This window comes from Martes martes (genome assembly GCF_963455335.1).
Source record: "Martes martes genome assembly, chromosome: 8".
Lineage (NCBI taxonomy): Eukaryota > Metazoa > Chordata > Mammalia > Carnivora > Mustelidae > Martes > Martes martes.
This window is the reverse complement of record NC_137895.1, coordinates 40,175,567-40,195,703: the sequence shown is the minus strand read 5'-3', so window position 1 is coordinate 40,195,703 and position 20,137 is coordinate 40,175,567. Positions and strand designations below refer to the sequence as shown.

Below are 20,137 nucleotides of genomic sequence, written 5' to 3'. Positions count from 1 at the left end.
ACAAATCTCCCTTTGAAACCCACCATGAAAACAGTCTGTTTATTCAAACTTTGCCCCTCATCTCCTAACACTGAATGGAGCATTTTGTCAAAGCCAGGGTGGGAAGTGAGAGTACCCACTGGCTAGTTCCACTCAAGGGCCATTCAAGACACTTGCACCAGTGATTGGGTTCACTTGAGAGCTGAGTTTGCCAAGAAACGACGACAAACGTCGCGTCTTCACTTTCCCATGATTTACCTTTGTGTTGGCTTTTTTCCCTTCTCTTGAAATCTGACTTTCAGTTGCCTTTACCTATTTTCTATTGAGGGGGAGAAAAAAAGTAATGAGGAAACTACAGAAATTTAACACAAGCTTTCTAAATATGAAAATAAAAGTGATGTAGAATGCCATCTGTAGAAGTAAAGCTTTTGTATTTGGGGAAGCATCTGAAGGTTAATTTCAGAACCAGTCTGTGCTCAGGCTAAGTTTTCATTTTATTATTATAAACCGGTAATCGCTGGGTATTGTAGAGGACTGAAATAAGAAAAGCTCATTGCTGAGCAGATTTATCTGCCACTGTGTATATTCACCAAAAGGTCTTTGTGGTTTTCAGGAGCCTAGCGCCCCCATTTTTAAGGAACAGAAACTTTTTCAGATGTTACCTGGGGTTTTGAAATAATTTTTAAACCACTTTTTTTATATTGTTTCTGTTTGACTCTGGTTTTCACTCTCCATGAGTTCAGGATATTATTACAGATGGAATTATTTACCTGTAAGATTTTAACAGTATGTTTAAAATGAGAAATTGTGGGGTGCATGGGTATCTCAGTTAGTTAAATGTCTGTCTTTGACTTGGCTTTGACTCAGGTCGTGATCCCAGGGTCCTGCTCAGCAGGGAGCCGGCTTCTCCCTCTCCCTCTGCTTGCTGCTCCCCTGCTTGTGTGCACTCTCTATCTCTCTCTGTCAAATAAATAAATGAAATCTTCAAATGAGAAATTTTATGAATGCTTTAAAAATTGTTGTTCTTGATTCAAATGGGATCAAGTCCTAGAAGACTCCTCAAATATAAGGTATATTAAAAAAATACTTAAACAAATTCTAATGGTTAGTTCATCTATGTTTGTGAATACCCAAATATACGTACGTAAGAAAGAGAGTAAGTTGACTTTCCTTCTGTGGAGGAAGTCCTGTTTTCACAATTTATATTTGTTTATTTAACATATTACCACATGCTTTATTTAATAAACCAAATAATCAACTCTGATAAAAGCATTGGTACCATTTTTCTCACTCAAACTAACTGGATTTTTTTTCATACTTCCCACCCTCACAACAGAATGAAATTGAAATACTGAAGGCGGAAAATGACCGATTGAAGGCAGAAACTGGTAACACAGCCAAACCCGCTCGCCCACCATCAGAGTCCTCAAGCACCACATCGTCCTCATCTTCACGGCAGTCGTTGGGCCTTTCCCTGAACAACCTGAACATTACAGAGTCTGTTACCTCAGGTAATTTTGTGTACATATCTGCCTGAATCAAATCGTTCCTATGACTACGTGAGGTGGGAGGAGGCTGGAATTTGGGGAATCTCACCCACCACTCTTCTCACCTTATCCTCATAAAAATGTGAGCCCTCTTAATTCTTGGAAATAGCCCCATTTCTTCTACTTTATTATAATTTCAAAAGAACATTCTCTGTGAAAGAGTGAAAGACCTAAGAGATCATGGTTTTCATATCATGTAAAAAATTACTTGTGTTTGAGAAGTACCTCCTTAACGATTATGAACACCATAAAGAAAAATAATGTTCTCAGTGCTGAGCATTAGTACTCATGACTATAATACTAGTAATCCCATGTAGTTTTATGGTGTTTTAAGGGTATGAAGCCCATTGATGAGTATATCAGCACCTCTCTGTAAATTTGACCAGATCTTGCATGATGTTACCCAGAGAGAACATAAGGCTACCACATCACCCAGGGCACAGTTCTATTAAATTTTCAACAAACAAATGAAAAGAACTCACTGGATTCCGTTATTGTGTTCAAGGGTACTAATGATGGGACGAGGGTAGTTTTATTTCATTGCAAATAGAATCATCTGACATAATGTTATCTTAGTATCTGACCGACTCTTCATTTATAAAGTGTAACAGCTCTTATGGCCCTGAATCATTTTATATATAGAAGATTGAGTTTAGGAGAGGTTTACATGAAGATCTGTGGTAATTGCAAAACATAGCCACCAGATGACGCTTGGAAACCAATGATATACATGTTCCTGGGCAGCTGTAGATTCCATTATACAACTATATAGTTCTTCCAGGCTTGCCTTAAATGACACTAAAATATAGAAGAAGCTGAGGAAGAGAAACAGAGATACAGCACACTGATGTTGATGAAATTGTTATTAAATCACATCTCTTCTACAAAGTCAGAATTTTAGTAATTCTACCATTAAATCTGTCCTTCATAATGTAAAATGAATGGCTCAAGTGTATAACTTGCTTTCTTCTTAGAAAAGACAGATGAGGACTAAAAAGGCAAGTAGGAACTCCTTGAAATTCAGGAAACCATTTGGCAGGTTTGGGGGAAGGGAAATGTATTCAGAGAAAAAACCTCAAGTAAAATAAGTATCAATAGCCAAGAAAATAAAGAGATGTCATAATTAAATGAACTCATAAACCATACAGTAAATTAGAACTATGGGACTATGATAGTAACTTGGATGTGTAAATTGTTCCCAAGGTGTTATTACCCAAGTTCTTCAAAAGATGCTGAAAAAGGAAAAAACAGAAAATTTAAATGTATAGATTCTGGGAGCCCTGAGCAATATCCTATATGTTGGCTTGTCCATGATGAACCTAATGGGGAAGAGAAGCAGGTTCCATAGCCAAAAGCAGTCAGTGACTCTCTTGTCCTGGCTTGACTCCTAAGGAAAGACAGGGGCCTGGACAACATCATGGCAGGATTTCCCTGCTTGTTACATGATTTTGTTTTATCTCATTGAAATATAATAAGGTTTAAAGGAGGCATAGTTAGTACTAAAGATAGCTTAGAAACTGAAGCCAAATAAAAATGAAACTAAAATTCATGTCCAGGAAAGACTAAAATTCATAAAGATAAATATAAATTAAATAAATCAAATATAGTTTCTGTATTCATCAGACTGAAAATACTGACGTCCATGATTCAGAATTTGAGGCAAATTTTTGGGGGGGGGTTTCAAAATTGTACTTTTTATTACTCATTTTATTACTTCTTTGTAGTTCATTATTATTTTATTTCCCTAATTATTTTTTGCTAGTGACAATTGTATCTGAAGTAACAAAAGATTAAATCACATGACTAGGATCCTGTTTTCACCTCTTCACTCTCGTTTACTGGGTTCAAAATTAGAAATCAGAAGTCCTTTTACATTGGGTTTTTTTAGTAAAAAAAACTTTCATGACTAATTTGTTAAGAAAGGTGAGGGGTAGTCAGGACAGTGGATAATTGACAAATGTTTGGTTCCTGATTTATAACTGCATATTCTATATATCCAGTAAAGACAGAATTTGAAAAGCCTTCATTTTTTTTTGGTCAGAATTTCACTTAATTGTAACCAGAATGCCAGGTCTTTTTATTCTTCCTTCAAAATATTGACAGAGGACTGTAACTTGTTTTCTGTAAAACAAACAAAAAAACAAAACCAACCCCCACAGAAAAGTTTTACCTCAAAAATTTGCTGTTTTCATTTTTTTCTTGGAGTTGTTTCTTCAGGTGATCATCTTATCAATATACTGGGAACAGGGGGAGACACAGAGTGAGTCATGATGTGCTCCTCCCCCCACTATGAAGAGAAGGAGTTACAATAAACACACAGAAAAAGGGAATAATGGTTAGAATAGCTGACCTTATTAAACACTGAGGATAAAGTGCTGTAAAAGCATTATCTCTGATGGTCTCAGTAACTCTATGTAGTAGGTGCTGAGTGAGCCCCATTTTACAGATGAGGAAACCAAGACTGAGGAAAGAGACGATAATAATTTGTTGAAGATCATGTGACTAGTAGGGGGCAGAGCTAATATTTGAACCCAGGTCTGTATGAAGCCAGTACCTGACCTTTTCACTACTATATTCATTTTGCTTTAATTAACCACATATGAGATGTAGAGGAGAGTCATACATTCATTTATTGTAAATACTTACTTCTGCTCTCAGGAGAAATTCCATATTTTCAGCACAGTTTTTTTTTTAATTTTTTTATTTTAATAAACATATAATGTATTTTTATCCCCAGGGGTACAGGTCTGTGAATCGCCAGGTTTACACATTTCACAGCACTCATCATAGCACATACCCTCCCCAATGTCCATTTCCCCACCACCCTCTCCTGTCCTCCCTCCCCCCAGCAACCCTCAGTCTGTTTCTTGAGATTGAGTCTTTTATGGTTTGTCTCCCTCCCAATCCCATCTTTTCATTTTTTCTTTTCCTACCTCCCCCCAACCCCTCCCCTGCCTTGCATCTCCACTTCCTCACATCAAAGAGATCATATGATAGTTGTCTTTCTCCGATTGACTTATTTCGCTAAGCATGATACCCTCTAGTTCCATCCACGTCGTCGCAAATGGCAAGATTTCATGTCTTTTGATGGCTGCATAGTATTCCATTGTCAGCACAGTTTTTTAAAAGTAAGCATAACATGAAAGGAGTAACAGGTTCCAAAGCAAACCTGAACAGAGAAGTAGATCAGAAATCAGACTAAATGTCTTGCTGTGGAGAACTAGGCCGCTCACGGCCTGACCCTTATCCATCTCATCATCATTTCATACTACTCTTCCCCGCCCCCAACTTGATCTCCACACTCCTGCCACGCAGAGCATTTGTCTGAGCCTTGAACACACCCAGCTCTTTCATCAAGGCTTTTGCATCTGTTCTTGTTTTCTGGACCTCTTTTCCTAGGTCTTGCTGGTCTTATGTCCAAACAGCGCCTCCTCAAGGAAGGCTTCCAGGATGACCTATCCATGTAGAGCCAGCTTCCTTTGGTTATTGTTTCACTGCTTCATGCCCATTATTTCTTGTACTTAACACATTCTAAAATTACCCTAGGAGAATGTATACTCCAAAAGAGCAAAAAATTTATTTTGCTTCTTAGCATTCATTCCTAATGCCCAACACAGTTCCTGGTATCATTTACGTTTAATAAATATTTTTGAATATTTATAAACATTTATGACTAATGGAGCAAAGCACTAAAGAGATAATTTGGAGGCACCTGGGTGGCTCAGTGGGTTAAAGCCGCTGCCTTTGGCTCAGGTCATGATCCCAGGGTCCTGGGATCCAGCCCCACATCGGGCTCTCTGCTCTACAGGGAGCCTGCTTCCTCCTCTCTCTCTCTCTGCCTGCCTCTCTGCCTACTTGTGATCTCTGTCTGTCAAATAAATAAATAAAATCTTAAAAAAAAAAAAAAAGAGAGATAATTTGGTCACAGCCTACCGGAAATTTAGATGTAGGCGTCAAGGTTAATCTATTCTAAACTTCTAAGAAAAAGAGCAAGAGGATTAAATGACACTTAACAAAGAGTTTTATTTTTGACTGAGATAAGCAATGAGGTACGAGGTTGTGAACATCTTGATCTGATAAAATAAGTTTCTAGCAAGGAGATTTATCTTTGATGATTTAAACATTTCTAGCAAAAATATCCATGTTCCTCAAATTCTCTTGATTTTTGATTAATATGGTCTTAGGGCATTATTTTTACTCCTTCCTTTGTGAAATTACATATTCTTAATTATTAAGATAGTAGGACCATTTCATTTTCAGAAGGTATTTGATTAAATTATCATTTCTCTGATAGTACATTCACAGCCCTTATCTCTATAAATTTAGTCAGAGTAATTGGGGCCCCATGTCACCAGACACATGTGCTTTTTAACACGTAACTGAGTTCATATTAACCATGGCTCTATAATAACATTATTGTCAAAGGAAAACATATATGTAGGATAATTGATGTTAATAATTATCCAAATGGACATTAATCTCATATAATATATTTTGAAAATTAATCTTTAATTCCATTTAAAGGCTGGTGCTTTGAAGGTTAGCAAGCTTTATCATGCTTCTGTAAGTCTTAGCTGATTACTAGAAATACTATTTTGGTTTTAAAAACTATAAGCATGAAGGGTACAGGAAAGTGAGAATTAATGTACTTCCATAGGGAAGTATAATGCTATGGTTGAAATTCAGTAACAGTACCTAATAATTATAGATATAAGGTAAGCAGTAGTAAAGCTGGATTTGTGCCAAATGCTTGAAAATAATTTCAGTTGACAGCCAATCTCAGCACCTTAGCATTTGTAAATTGCATGGGTATTGAGCTGGATATTTTAGGTTGGTTTGAAAAGTCACATTGCTCTTCAGTTTGTCACAGTTACAGTGGTAACTGGGTATTACTCAGGTATTCCTCAGACCTGGGTATAATAGAAAAAGAAACCTTTTATTTCCTCATCTGAAGGCAATGGCCTAGCATGTGGGTGAAGGTCTTTGAAGGCAGAAATAAATTCTTAGACTGAACTTTCAGTCCAACCACACTAATTCATCTTCTTGAAAGCTGAGATTTTTCAAACTAGTTAGGCTAGAATGGGAAACAAAAAGACCAAATATTCCCACTGAAAGTTATAAAACTATGAGGCAGAGAACAATGAAAATAAACAGTTCCAAGCTAATGTGACTCTATTGTGGTGTGAAACTTTGGTAGATATTTTGCTAGATGATGCTGGTGATGCAACTGGACACAAAGATGGCCGCAGTGTGAAAATTATCGTCTCCATAAGCAAGGGCTATGGCCGAGCAAAGGTATGTTCTTAATCTTGAATTCTTTAACTGAATTATGAGCATGACCATGAATCAAATCTATTTTATATTTGAGTATTTGTCCTAATAAATATACTATCAGCGTGTGTATCTTGGCATTGACTTAGTATGTTGTAGAAGCATGGAAGTTAGGGACTTAAAAGAAATGATACCATCCTACAAGTAGAAATGTGTCTCAGTACATCACGTTCATTCACTGGTGACAACCATTCTCATTGGTTGTCAACCATTCTCATTTCTAGAACTTCAAAAAGGTAACATTGCTTTCTTTGACAACAACATCTTGTCTAACATTCTTTTGGTGTCACCTCTAAAATACAGGTGTACTTATGATATGTAGTAACATGTTACCAGAGTTATCAATATAGTCATTGCACAAAGAGGAGACTATAAGCTATATGAATATTATAGACCCTGGAAAGATATATTCACTGAGCTTAGTATGATAATTCCATTGATGCTACGTGTATGTATCATTTTTTAAGCAAAGTCTAAGTTGATAAGGAAAATACTTTAACTTTTCTGGAATCAAATTTTGTTATCATGACTCAAGTCCTTTTTTAAAACTAAAAATATTATTTTAAGCTGAATTTGTAGTTGAGTGGCCAAGAACACAAATTTGTAAGTCTCTGAATTTTTTCCTATCAAACAGAAAAACAAAAACTCCTTTGGAATTTTAAAATAATTGAAGTTTTGAAGCTTGAAAAGTAAGATAGCACTTGTGAATTTTTACACTGAGCAAATACTCAAAGAATTCCAGTGCCATAAACTTCCTGCTTGAGCTCCAGATTTATGCCGGATTTTCCCAAATGGGTCTTCATGCAAAAGGCTGTAATAGTCTCAGTGAAACTTAAACTTGTTCTAATTTAAAAGCAGCTACTTACAAAACATACTATGAGCATTCATTTTGACTGGGTTACAATAATACTGGGAAACAAGTTTTCTTTTTAAACATAATTCTAAAAAGCGATGTTTTTGAACATTGAAGGTAGTTGTCTTAGTCTTCTTGAGCTTCTATAACAAAATACTATAGATTGGGCGGCTCAAACATCAAAAATGTATTTTATCATCACTGTGAAGCCCAAGATCAAGATGCTGGCTGATTTGGTTCCTAGTGAGGAATCTCTCATTGCATTGCAGATAGCTAACTTCTTGATATGTCTTCTTACGTCCTTTCCAAAGTGTGTGTACTTGGAGAGAGATGGAGGTTTCTCTCTCCTCCTGTATTTATAAGTCACTAATCTCATCATGAGAGCTCCATTCTACTGACCTACTCTGACTCCTTCCTAAAGTCTCCATTTCCAAAAATCATCACATTGAGGGTTATGGCTCTAACATATGGATTTTGGGGAGACATAAACATTCAGTCCATAAGAGTACTAAAAAAAAAATCACAATGGTTTGCTGTGAATTTCTTAACTCTTTCTGGAAAAGGTATTGGCTTCTAACTTGAATTACATCTAAATGATGACAATAATTATTTACCCTTATAGTGGTAAAAGTTACAGATAAAAAATCGAGTCTCTAAGGTGGCTAAGTGACTTACCTAAAGTCACATTTCTTTAATTAGGTGGTAGAATTAGGTAGGTAATTCTGTGTTGTAGAATCTGTATCTCCTCATATCTGACTTAGATATTATTCTAACACCTTTTAAGGATGGATGCAGTTGGCAACCAGAATCAGGATTGTAAAGTATCAACTACCTAATTATATCTACTGGCCTCATGCTTACTATTTTACATTACCATTTCCAGTCATCGTAAAAAAGGCTCCACTTAGACTATAAATCTTGAATTATTGTCCAATATATGTAGAAAGTCCTCAAAATCCCATGAGACAAAAAATAATAAATTTGGGATCATTCTTTGTATTGAAAGGGATTCTTTGCTTGATAAAGTGCGTCCTGTAGGATTCCCTGACATATTCTTTTAGTGGATTTTCTGATAAATTCAAAATGGGAACTGTTTTGTAAATATGTGAATGCCATGCTACTTTGGATAACACATTTTTAAAAGATGGATTAGACTTTAGAGGTGTCTGGGTGGCACAGTCGGTTAAGTGTCCCTCTTGGTTTTTGGCTCAGTTTGTGATCTCAGGGTTGTGAGATTGAGCCCCACGTCAGGCTCTGCGCTCAGTGGGGAAGCTGCTTGAGATTCTCCCTCTCCCTCTGCCCCTCCCCCTGGAGTGCTCTCTCTCTCTCTGTCTCTAAAATAGACAAAATAAATCTTAAAAAAAACAAACAAACAACTGGGTATGGTGCATAAACAATGAATTCTGTTACGCTGAAAAGAAATTAAAAAAACAAAAACAAAAACAAAGACAGATTAGATTTTAGGTATAATCTAAATTAACAAATGAAAAAACTGATTTTTAGACTTAGGAAAGATAGGATCAAAAATGAGTAAGATGAAGTTCTAGGGCTCATATGAAATAATTCTCATCCATCTCTGTCACCCTCTCCCTTCTAACAAGCTGCTTCTCTTCCAGAATGCACCCACTGCATTAAAGCAAAAGACTATTTTTCCTACTACCAAACAGGTCATGAATCAGTTTTCCATACCGTTCCACTTCATCTCATCTCATTCTTTCTTGTTGTTGTTATTGATGTTACTTCATTTGTTTAGTTTGTTGGGATATGTTTTATTTTATATAATAAACTATACATGTCTGTTACAATAACACCCATAGCATAGGCTTAATAAACATTTCAGTCCTTAATTATTAGTACATTAATATGTTTTAGTAGAAAATGTAGTAATAAAACAAGACATATAACTGGGTTTTATCATGTTTTATTTTATTCTTATTTAGGATCAGAAGTCTCAGGCATATTTGATAGGATCCATTGGTGTTAGTGGAAAAACCAAGTGGGATGTCTTAGATGGTGTAATTAGACGTCTCTTTAAGGTAAGTTGTGCAAGATATCTTGATATTAATTTTTGAATATGCTTTATTTTAGATGCTTTCCTTAGCTTTAGTAATGTAGACACATCTGCTTTTTTTTGCCTCCATTTCAAGTAGTAAGGAAAGCTTTCTCTCTTTATGCTGCGTGATATTAATAATTCTTCTATTACCAATTCCAAAATTCTTGACAGCTAGCTTCATATCCCCATGAGTTTTTTATTTGTTGTAGTTGAGTTGAATCTCTGTTTTGACTTCCTTTTTGTATGTATCATTTTAGGAATATGTGTTCCGAATTGATACATCCACTAGCCTTGGTCTGAGCTCTGACTGCATTGCTAGCTACTGTATAGGAGATTTAATTAGATCTCATAGCCTAGAAGTGCCTGAACTGCTGCCTTGTGGATACCTTGTTGGGGATAATAACACCATTACTGTGAACCTAAAAGGTAAAAACAAAAACAGAAAGAAAACAAACTGTATTTTTTAAACCAACATTCATTTTTTTTTCTTCCTCCCTTCCTTCCTTCCTCCCTCCCTCCCCACTTCCCTCCCTTCCTCCCTCCACTTTTCTCTCTCTCTCTCTTTTTTTTTTTAGTTTTACTTCAAATTTTCGTATTTGAAAACTGTGTTAACTACATTGATAGTTTTAGTATGAAGTGGGACATATTTATTTTTAAAACACTAAAATCTTACTGAAAACACTAAAATTCAAGTAAATGAAATTCTTTGACTTCTGGGATGTGAAACTTGGAATGTAATTTTGAAGATTCTCCAAGACTCAAGAATAGGAATGTGATTTAGGGAATTTCAAATTTCTAGGTTTTCCCCCATGATCATCTTTCATTTTGGGAGGACACAAAGAATTACTTGCCTATCCCAGAGTAATAAATTCATCACTGTACTTTGATTTTAAAATATGTGTACCCAATAAATACCCACTGGGGATAGAGAATAGATGTTAAGAATTGGGGCTAAGAAATTCTGTTTGCTTTGGATGATGTGATTAATTATAGGCAAATGGAATATCTAAAGTATACTTGTCTCTCTAATTCTTTGTTCATATATGTTAAAGAGCCAGAGCAGATCTATATAAACTGGATTAATAGAGGAATTTGCCAACATTTGATTTTGTGATTAAGGTGCTTGGGTTAGTAGTAAAAGGGGATACTATTGCTTTGCTTCTTAATTCCTTGCCAAATACCACAATTCATACTCCTCAAAAGCTTAAGTGGTTGAACAGCTGGGGTTTGTAATGAGAGATAGAAGAGATGAAGAGGAAGAGAAAATAGGAAGAAAAAGGGAAGAAAATACACATATATTTTAATTTGTACATTTTTTTCTTAAAAACCTACCACCTTCAAAGGGAAGGAAGATATTATAATAGAATTTATAGTAATTCTTCCACTTCTCTCTGGAAACCTAAGTGGGAAACCTGAAGTAGACAGTGGAGGGAAGCCTGAACAAAAGGAAAGCGCTTAGGTTCATTTAGGTGTTCACTCTGCCTTCTTAGTAATACTTTTTTGTCTTAAAATGGCAACACGTGGTTGTGAGATAGAAATATCAAGGAAAGCATTTTACAAAGCCCGCATTCCCGTGACTAATAAAACTCTGTTGTCGGTTAACACTGTATTTTACATTCCAGCTTCTGTAGAACAATAAGACATGCTGTTCCTTTTGTTTTTCCTTCAGGGGTAGAAGAAAACAGCTTGGACAGTTTTGTTTTTGATACACTGATTCCTAAACCAATTACCCAGAGGTACTTTAACTTGTTGATGGAGCATCACAGAATTATACTCTCAGGACCCAGTGGTACTGGAAAGACCTATTTAGCAAACAAACTTGCTGAATATGTAATAACCAAATCTGGGAGGAAAAAAACAGAGGATGCAATTGCCACTTTTAATGTGGACCACAAGTCAAGTAAGGTAAGTCACAAATTCCTAAGAGAATTGTTGGTATTTATCTGTAAGTGTTTTAGGCAATTAAGCTATAAGATTATGTGAAACCCATTTTGAACATGGAAACTTACCACCTCTCTGACTAAAACTAAAATCTGGTGGATGACTTAACCCTGTTTCATGAATTTAAACAAGACTGCTCTTCGGTAACATTCAGTTATCAGGTACTTTGCAAGGATTGAGAATATACAGAAGAAAATGACAAGTCTCTATTGTCTGATTTCTCTTAGACATCCATCTGGAAGTGTTAGAGTAGAAAGAGATCCATGCAGAGTTCTGTAGAAGCAAGAGGGGAAAGTATAATTCTTCCTGGAAGAATTAGAGCTTTATAAAAAGTCAATACTTGACCTGGGTCTTAATAAATAAATAAATAGGTGGGAATTAACTGGGGTGTTACAGCCAGGAGGATGTGGGTATGATTAAAATAGTCTAGGCAGAAATTCTGGGAGTAGCAATTTGCTTACATTTTATTTCTATAGGATTTCTGCTTAGGAACCTTAGGAAATTGAACCATATTTCATTTTGCCATCAACGAAGGTCTAATGTACCATAATAATCAGCTCGAGCACTCTCAGCTATTAAATAGGCATGAGGGGGCTATAAAACCTAACCAGTACTTTCATATATTATGAGTAAAACAAAGAATCCTAAAAAGAAAATACTTAATGCCTAACATATTCCTAATGCTAGAATATTTTTGCCTGTAACTACGCATTACATTCTCAATCAATTCAGCCTAAGCTTCTCTTAAGAAACTTCATCTGTTATGGGCAATACCTTGATGGAATCCACATGACACTGGGTGATGTCATTTTTCCAAAGATAACCTGGTTAGATGATCTAAACTAACCCAGTGACTCAGAAAATTCAGGCTTACAAATTTTCGGAAATAAATTCAAGTCACAAAATTTGGATTGGATTCTTGAGATAAACCAGGCATACAGTTTAGTGAACAAAACATTTCTTAATGTTATGAACAATATACCAAAAAACTGGACAACCTAAGAGCAACGGAAAAGCTTTTAGAAACTTACAACTTACCATGACTGAATCCAGAAGAAATAGAAAATCTGAATAGACCAATTACTTGTAAGGAGATTGAATCAGTAACCAAAAATCTCCCAAAGAAGGAAAACTCAGGAGCAGATAGCTTCGCTGTTGAATTTTGTCAAACATTTAAAGAAGAACTAACACCAGTCCTTCTCAAACTCTTCCAAAACGTTGAAGATGATGGGACAATCCAAAACTCACGAGGCCAGCATCATCCTGATACCAAAACTAGAAAATGATACTGCTAGAAAAGAAAACTATAGATAATATTCTTGATGAGTACAGATGTAAAAGCTTTCAATAAAAATACAGCAAATCAAATTCAGTAGCACATTAAACAGATCTTTCTCCACGATCAAGTGGGATGTATCCCTAGGGTACAAAGATAGTTCAACATAGAGAAATTAATGTGATATGGCACAGAGAATGAAAACAAATCATATGATTATCTCAATAGATGCAGAGACAACATTTGACAAAGTACATCATTCATGATAAAAACTCTTAACAAATTACGTTTAGAAGGAACACTTCTTAACAAAGGCCATATATGATAACATCATATATATGCTAACATCACAATCAGTGGTAAAATGTTGGTAGCTTTTCCTTTAAGATCAGGAACAAAACAAAGACACTGACTCTCATCATTTCTATTCAGCATAGTCCTAGAAGTCCCATCTAGAGCAATCAGGCAAAGAAGAAGGAGGAGGAGGAGGAGAAGAAGAAGGAGGAGGGGAAGTGGGAGGGGGTGAAGAAAAGGTATCAGAATCAGAAAGAAAGAAGTAAAATTGGCTCTATATGCAGATGACATGATTTTATATATAGAAAATCCTAAAGACTCCACCCCCAAAAAACCCTGTTAGATTTAATTAATGAATTTAATAAAGTTGCAGGATATAAAATTAACAAACAGAAATCAGTTGTGTTTCTATACACTAACAATGGATTTACTGAAAAAGAAATGAAGAAGTTGATCTCATTTATAATAGCATCAAAAACAATAAAATATTTATAAATTAAACTAATTTTACATAATATTTACATAACTAAATTTACATTACATTGATGAAAGAAATTGAAGAAGACACAGATAGGCATCGCATGTTCATGGGTTGGAAGAATTAATATTATTAAAATGTCAATACTAACAAAAGCTATCTATAGATTCAGTGCAATCACTATCAAGATTCCAATGGCATTTCTTATAGAAGTCCAAAAAAAAAAAGCCCTCATAAAATATATATTGAACCATGAAAGACTCTGAATAGACAAAGAAATCCTGAGAAAGAAGAACAAAGCAGGAGATCACACTTCCTAATTTCAACTGTACTATAAAAGTATAGTCATTAAAATAGTATGGTATTGGCACGACAATAAATGCATAGAATTGGCAGGCACAATGAAACAGAATCAAAAGCCTGGAAATGAACCCAAGTCTATACCATCAACTAATATTGGACAGAGGAGCCAAGAATACTCAATGGAGTCTCTTCAATAAGTGATACTGGTATAATTGGGTATTCACATGCGAAAGAATAAAACTGTACACATACTTACATTACTCACAAAAATTAGCTTGCAGTGGATTAAAGATTTAAATGTAAGACCTGAAACCATGAAACTCCTAGAAGAAAACATAGCAATAAAACTCCTTGAAATGGGTCTTGGTAATGATTTTTTGGATAGGCCACCTGAAGTACAAGCAACAAAATAAAAAATAAATAAGTGGGAATACATCAAACTAAAAACTTCTGCACAGCAAAAGGAACCATCAACAAAGTGAAAAGACAACCTATAGAATTAGAGAAAATATTTACAAACCATACATATCTGTGAAGGGGTTCATATCCAAAATATAGAAAAAACTCATTCCACTCAATAGCAAGAAAACACATGAAACAATTAAAAAAATGAAGAAGGGACCTGAACAGACATTCTCCAAAGAAGATATACAAAAGGTGAACAGACACATGAAAAGATGCTCAACATCACTAGTCATTAGGGAAATGCAAATTAAAACCACAATGAGGTATCACCTCATGCCTTTTAGAATGGCCATCATCAAAAAGACGGGAGATAACAAAGGCTGGTAAGGATGTAGAGAAAAGGGGACCCTTGACTGTTGGAGGGATTACTAATTGAAATAGTCAGTATGGAAAACAGTGGAAGGATCCTCCAAAATCAAAAATAGTACTGCCATATGATCCAGCAGTTCCACTTCTAGGAATGTATCCAAAGGAAATAAAAATACTAACTCAAAAAAAATCTGCATCCCCCCCATGTTTATAGAGGCATTACTTATAATAACTAAGATATGAAAACAACTTAAGTGTCCCTGAAAAAAGAAATTGGTGTATAGATACATACATATATATGTATATATACATATATATGTATGTATATGTATATACACATAATGAAATATTATCCTGCCATTAAAAAATGAGGAAATCCTACCATTTGCTAAAATGGATAGACTTTGAAGGCATTATGTTAAGCGAAATGTCAGAGGAAGACAAATACTGTATGATCTCATATATGGAATCTCAAAAAAAAAAATTACCTGAGGCAGAGGATGGGGGACAGGAATTGTAAGAAAATGGTTAAAAGTTACAAACTTGCAGTTACAGGATAAATAAGTACTTGGGATATAATATTAATATGATGACCATAGCTAACACTGCTGTATGACATATAGAAAAGTTGTTAAGGGAGTAATTTCTAAGAGTTCCCTTCACAAGAAAATTTTTCTTCTTTTTTCTTCTTTCTTTTCTTTTTTATTGGATCTGTATGAGAAGACGACGATAGCTGAACCTATGGTGATAATTATCTCACAATATGTGCAAATCAAATCATCATGCTGTTCACCTTAAGTTTATGCAGGGATGTATCTCAATTATTTCTCAATAAAAATGTTCTTAATGGAGTAGTTGATTAAGTTCCTATCACTGACTAACTGAAATCTAAGGCAGATAGCTGAATTTCCTTTGGCTTGGTTTTCCCAGCTATAATATGGAAAAAGTAGAAGGGGCATGGTAAGAGCTAAGAGTGTGGGGGTAGGGGGTGGGGAAGGGGGGAGATATATATATATATATATATATATATATATATATATATATGTAATTAATGTATAATAGCTTTCAATGAAGATTTCTTTCACAAATACAGAGCCATGCAGACATGACCCCCCAAACTTTGTTCAAAACTATCTTATATTTTGTTTTCAAGGAGAGCAATGATGTACATAAAATATGCTGGGATCTCTTCAAGTTAAATAAATATAGCTCATGAATTCCAAATATTTCCTTGGAACTCATCACCTTTCAAATTGTTGAACCACCCATTCTCATTTCAATGAAATAGAGACATGTAACCTGAGGTCGAATATTTGACTCTTCTCTAAGCTTAAGTACAAAGAGTAGAGTCATTTGTTTGCTTCAGCCTACATGTTTAATGCCTCCTACAAATTCTAGGTCTCCTCAGCACGTTACTTAAAAAGCATTTTTACCACCATTCTTTTTTCTTCTCAGCCAGAATGAGGAAAGGATTGTGTCCCTTAACCAACTTCAGTGTGTTCTTTGGATTTCCCCCAATGTTGGTATGACTTTAGAAGTGACTTCCTTATGAAAAAAACAAGTGGTTGGTAAAAAGACAATAGATTTGTTACGGGAAACCATGTCATTTTGACAAAGTTGGGGATCACTTAAAATCAAATTTTTAATCAAGTAGAGTGATTTGGGCTTCATTAAGATGTAGTTTAACGTGGTATAATAAAACATTTGGTAATTTACACTAATAAACTTTACACTTAGAAAATTATTTATGCTTATAAAATTTGCCTCACTCCCCAAATCTACTGTTATATTTAGGTTCTTTTTATTTCAGTCAAAAAACTCTTTAGTGTTTGGAGATGTTCTTAATCAATAATATTATACTAACCTTTAAAAAAAATTGTCACCAAATATTACCAGCACTCTTATTTTCTTCTTTTCCTGAATAAAATCACTTGTGTCATTAATAGGTGAGCTTAATGTTTGTTATTACAAAAAAATAATGAAAAATAAAGCCTAGCCAAGAGCGTTGGAACAGAATTAATGAGGCTAGGAAGTAGTAATAGGAAAAATCCCTGGACAAATCATGTGGCATTCGGCATCAAGAAAGCACAAAATACAACTAACAAACGTGTATTGTTTCTTTCTGTTGTAAGATGTGAATGAGCTGTCAGCAATGCGGGATACAGTCGTTGCTAGAGAATTTAGCCAATTCTTGCCAAATTCTCAGAGAATCTGCACTGGTTTTTGTTTGCATTGGTTTGCTTTTATGTGAGGAGGGGGTAAGTGAGAATGGTATAAAGGAATGGGGATGAGTAGTTGAGACCGTCTGAGGGACAGCTGCTCGCAGTGTAGATTTACTAAAGTAAAGTGGGAATGAGGCATGAAGTAATAAATCCTGTCCCTGAAAAATGAAGCCGTGTCATGGCTGACGGGCGATATGCTAGGCTATAGGAAGCAACGAAGAGACAAAGCCAAAAAAACACTTACGGATTCAATAAAACGTCAAACAATAAAACCATCAAAAGAAAAAAAATCTTTTCACGTGTTTGGTACCCCTGCATTTTACATTCTGTCCCTCTTCCTGCTCTTGAAGCCCTGCCTCGAGCTGCCAGCTGGGTATTTTGATCGAGAACAGTACACATAAACAATTACACTTCGTGACATTTGATATAGTGAGCCCAGAAGGCTAGAGATGGATTTAGTAAATAATATGTGGCCAGATGAAAACACTTGGAATGTTAGGTAGGAAAAGTTCAGAAAACTGGTCTTGGCAGATTCATTTTTTTGGGTCTAGAGTCAAAACCAGAGAAGTTAGTGATCAACAGCTTTTACAGAACTGCCGATTTCTCTGTATATTTTCAGAGTATGGGATTCATCTAATTATCAATGTTCATCTGATAGATATACCTGTTTTCTTTTGCTAATTAGATCTTGGACATGAAAATTTTAATGCTAATGCATCAGTACTTCGATCTAAGATTGAACCCCAATTAAGTGATAGTGGGGGTTATAAAGTGATTTCAAAAGGGTCTGAGAAAAACTCAAGTTATATGACAAAATTATTTGTGTATGACTTTGTCCACTTGCAACTGGTCCATAGCTTTCATTAGATTCCCAAAGAGGACTACTGCCCTTCTCAAGATGAGAGAGAATCATGAGAATCGAACGCCTACTTTCCCACAATCCCTCAGTGATGTCTTAATTACCAAGTTCAATGCCCTTTACTTCTTTTCTCTGTATCTCTCCCTCTCTCCCTCTCTCCCTCTCTCTCTCTCTCTCTCTCTCTCTCTCTCTCTTTTTCTCTTTATTGCTTATGGATAGGAAATTGCTATAGGAAATCTTCCCTTTATAGAAATTCCTCTAATTTTCGAGATTATCATTCTCTGTTTCCTTCTTGCCCTCCAGCAAGCTCCTTCTCAGTCTCCTTCACCTACTGGCAAATGAAAAGATGACCCAACATTCTGTTCTCTCCCACTTCTGTTCTCAACTGGATGACTCCCCTCATTTCAATTTGCCTTAATTCCAATTGGACACTGTTAGCCATGCCCACCCTCCTGAATAGTAGGCCTTTCCCTTAGCATACCCATATGTTTCTACCAAGTACACAAGTTTAGAAAACCCAGGTTCAGCTCTGAAAAAATACCAAGCCCATCTTCTTCCATCCATCTCCGCTACCATCACCCTCCCACCAAAATTAACACTATCACTTGGATGACAGCAACTGTTTTCTAACTGCTTGATTCACAACTTCTGTTAAATCTTCCTTCTCTCTCTTTCTGATTTTTCCCTTCATATATTTTTTCTCATGAAAAATATAGTATCTTTTCATTATTAAAGTCTGACTGCATTAAATCCTGCAACATTTTTCTATTCTTTTCTGTACAAAGTCAAAATCTTCCCACACCTCTACCATCCCTATTGAGTCCCATATTTTCTCTTGGCTTCAGCAGTTTTGTTATTCTCTTGACTGGTTCCTCTTCTCCTCTACGATATACTTACCACATTTTGAAATCATGATTCTGACTACATTACTCAGGACCCCACACAGAACATTCATTTTTTCTTTGCTGCCAGTAGGAAAAATCCAGTAACCTTTCAAATCATACCAGGTTGCAAACACTTCTTTCCAACTTACTTAACATTATTTATATTCACAAAACATATACTACTAGTTTCTTTCTTACCACATTTTTTTTAATGTTTCTGCCTTTAATTACTCTTTTCCCTCTATTTGGAAAGCTCTTCTTCCATTTTTAAGCACCAAAACATTACCTAATCCTAAAAATAAAAGGTTAGTAGAAAATAATACTACCATCAGAAAGTCTTTTTCAGCAGTACAAGTAAGGTTTACATGCTTTGAACAAAATCTTTCATGTATGCTTTTTTAATACATTTTTTTAAGATTTTATTTATTTATTTGACAGAGAGATATCACAAGTAGACAGAAAGGCAGGCAGAGAGAGAGAGAGGGGGAAGCAGGCTCCCTGCTGAGCAGAGAGCCCGATGTGGGGCTCAATCCCAGGACCCTGGGATCATGACCTGAGCTGAAGACAGAGGCTTTAACCCACTGAGCCACCCAGGCACCCCAATACATTATTTTTTGAAAGATTTTATTTATTTGTTTGTCAGAGAGAGAGGCAGAGGGAAAGCGAGAAGCAGGCTCCACACTGAGCAAGGAGCCTGATGAGGGACTCTATCCCAGGACCCTGGGATAAGCTGAAGGCAAGCACTTAACCTTCTGAGCCACCCAGGCATCGCAGATACATTGTTTTTTGCGATTTTTTAAAGATTATTTATTTATTTATTTGACAGAGAGAGAGAGAGATCACAAGTAGGCAGAGAGGCAGGCAGAGAGAGAGGGGGAAGCAGGCTCCCCGCTGAGCAGAAAGCCCAACAGGGGGGCCGATCCCAGGACCCCTGAGACCACAACCAGAGCCGAAGGCAGAGGCTTAACCCACTGAGCCACCTAGGCACCCTACATTGTTTTTTTTCTACTGTGAATTACAGTTTGGTTTTTACACACACACACACACACACACACTTACCCACTATTCTGGGTAATAAACTTCTTGAACGCTTTTTCCATTTCTAATTAATCATTATCTCTTTGGTATTTCTGTTACCTTTGATAAATAAATTGCTCTTTCCCTACTGAAAAAAAAAAGTCATTGGTTCACATTTGTTTATGTAGAAAGATCCAAATTTTTCTGCATGGATTCAAAGTCTATTTTCTTTTTCATTGCAACACCACTGCCATGCACAATTTCTCTTGTAAAAACAGAGCACTTATTTTTCCCCAAACACATCACACACTCATACCTTCCAGCTT

General features: G+C 35.8%; 1 protein-coding gene across 1 annotated transcript in view; it reads left to right on the top strand.

The window, feature by feature from the left end:
- The window catches only part of NAV3 (neuron navigator 3), a gene marked incomplete at its 3' end in the record, with an annotated part of 387,672 nt that overhangs the window by 353,521 nt on the left and 14,014 nt on the right, over positions 1–20,137 (top strand). The window contains exons 29-33 of the mRNA XM_080811183.1: positions 1,316–1,490; positions 6,724–6,821; positions 9,651–9,746; positions 10,021–10,189; positions 11,433–11,668. Of these exons, the coding sequence (XP_080667309.1) occupies positions 1,316–1,490; positions 6,724–6,821; positions 9,651–9,746; positions 10,021–10,189; positions 11,433–11,668 (774 nt within the window). The remainder of the gene's footprint in view (positions 1–1,315; positions 1,491–6,723; positions 6,822–9,650; positions 9,747–10,020; positions 10,190–11,432; positions 11,669–20,137) is intronic.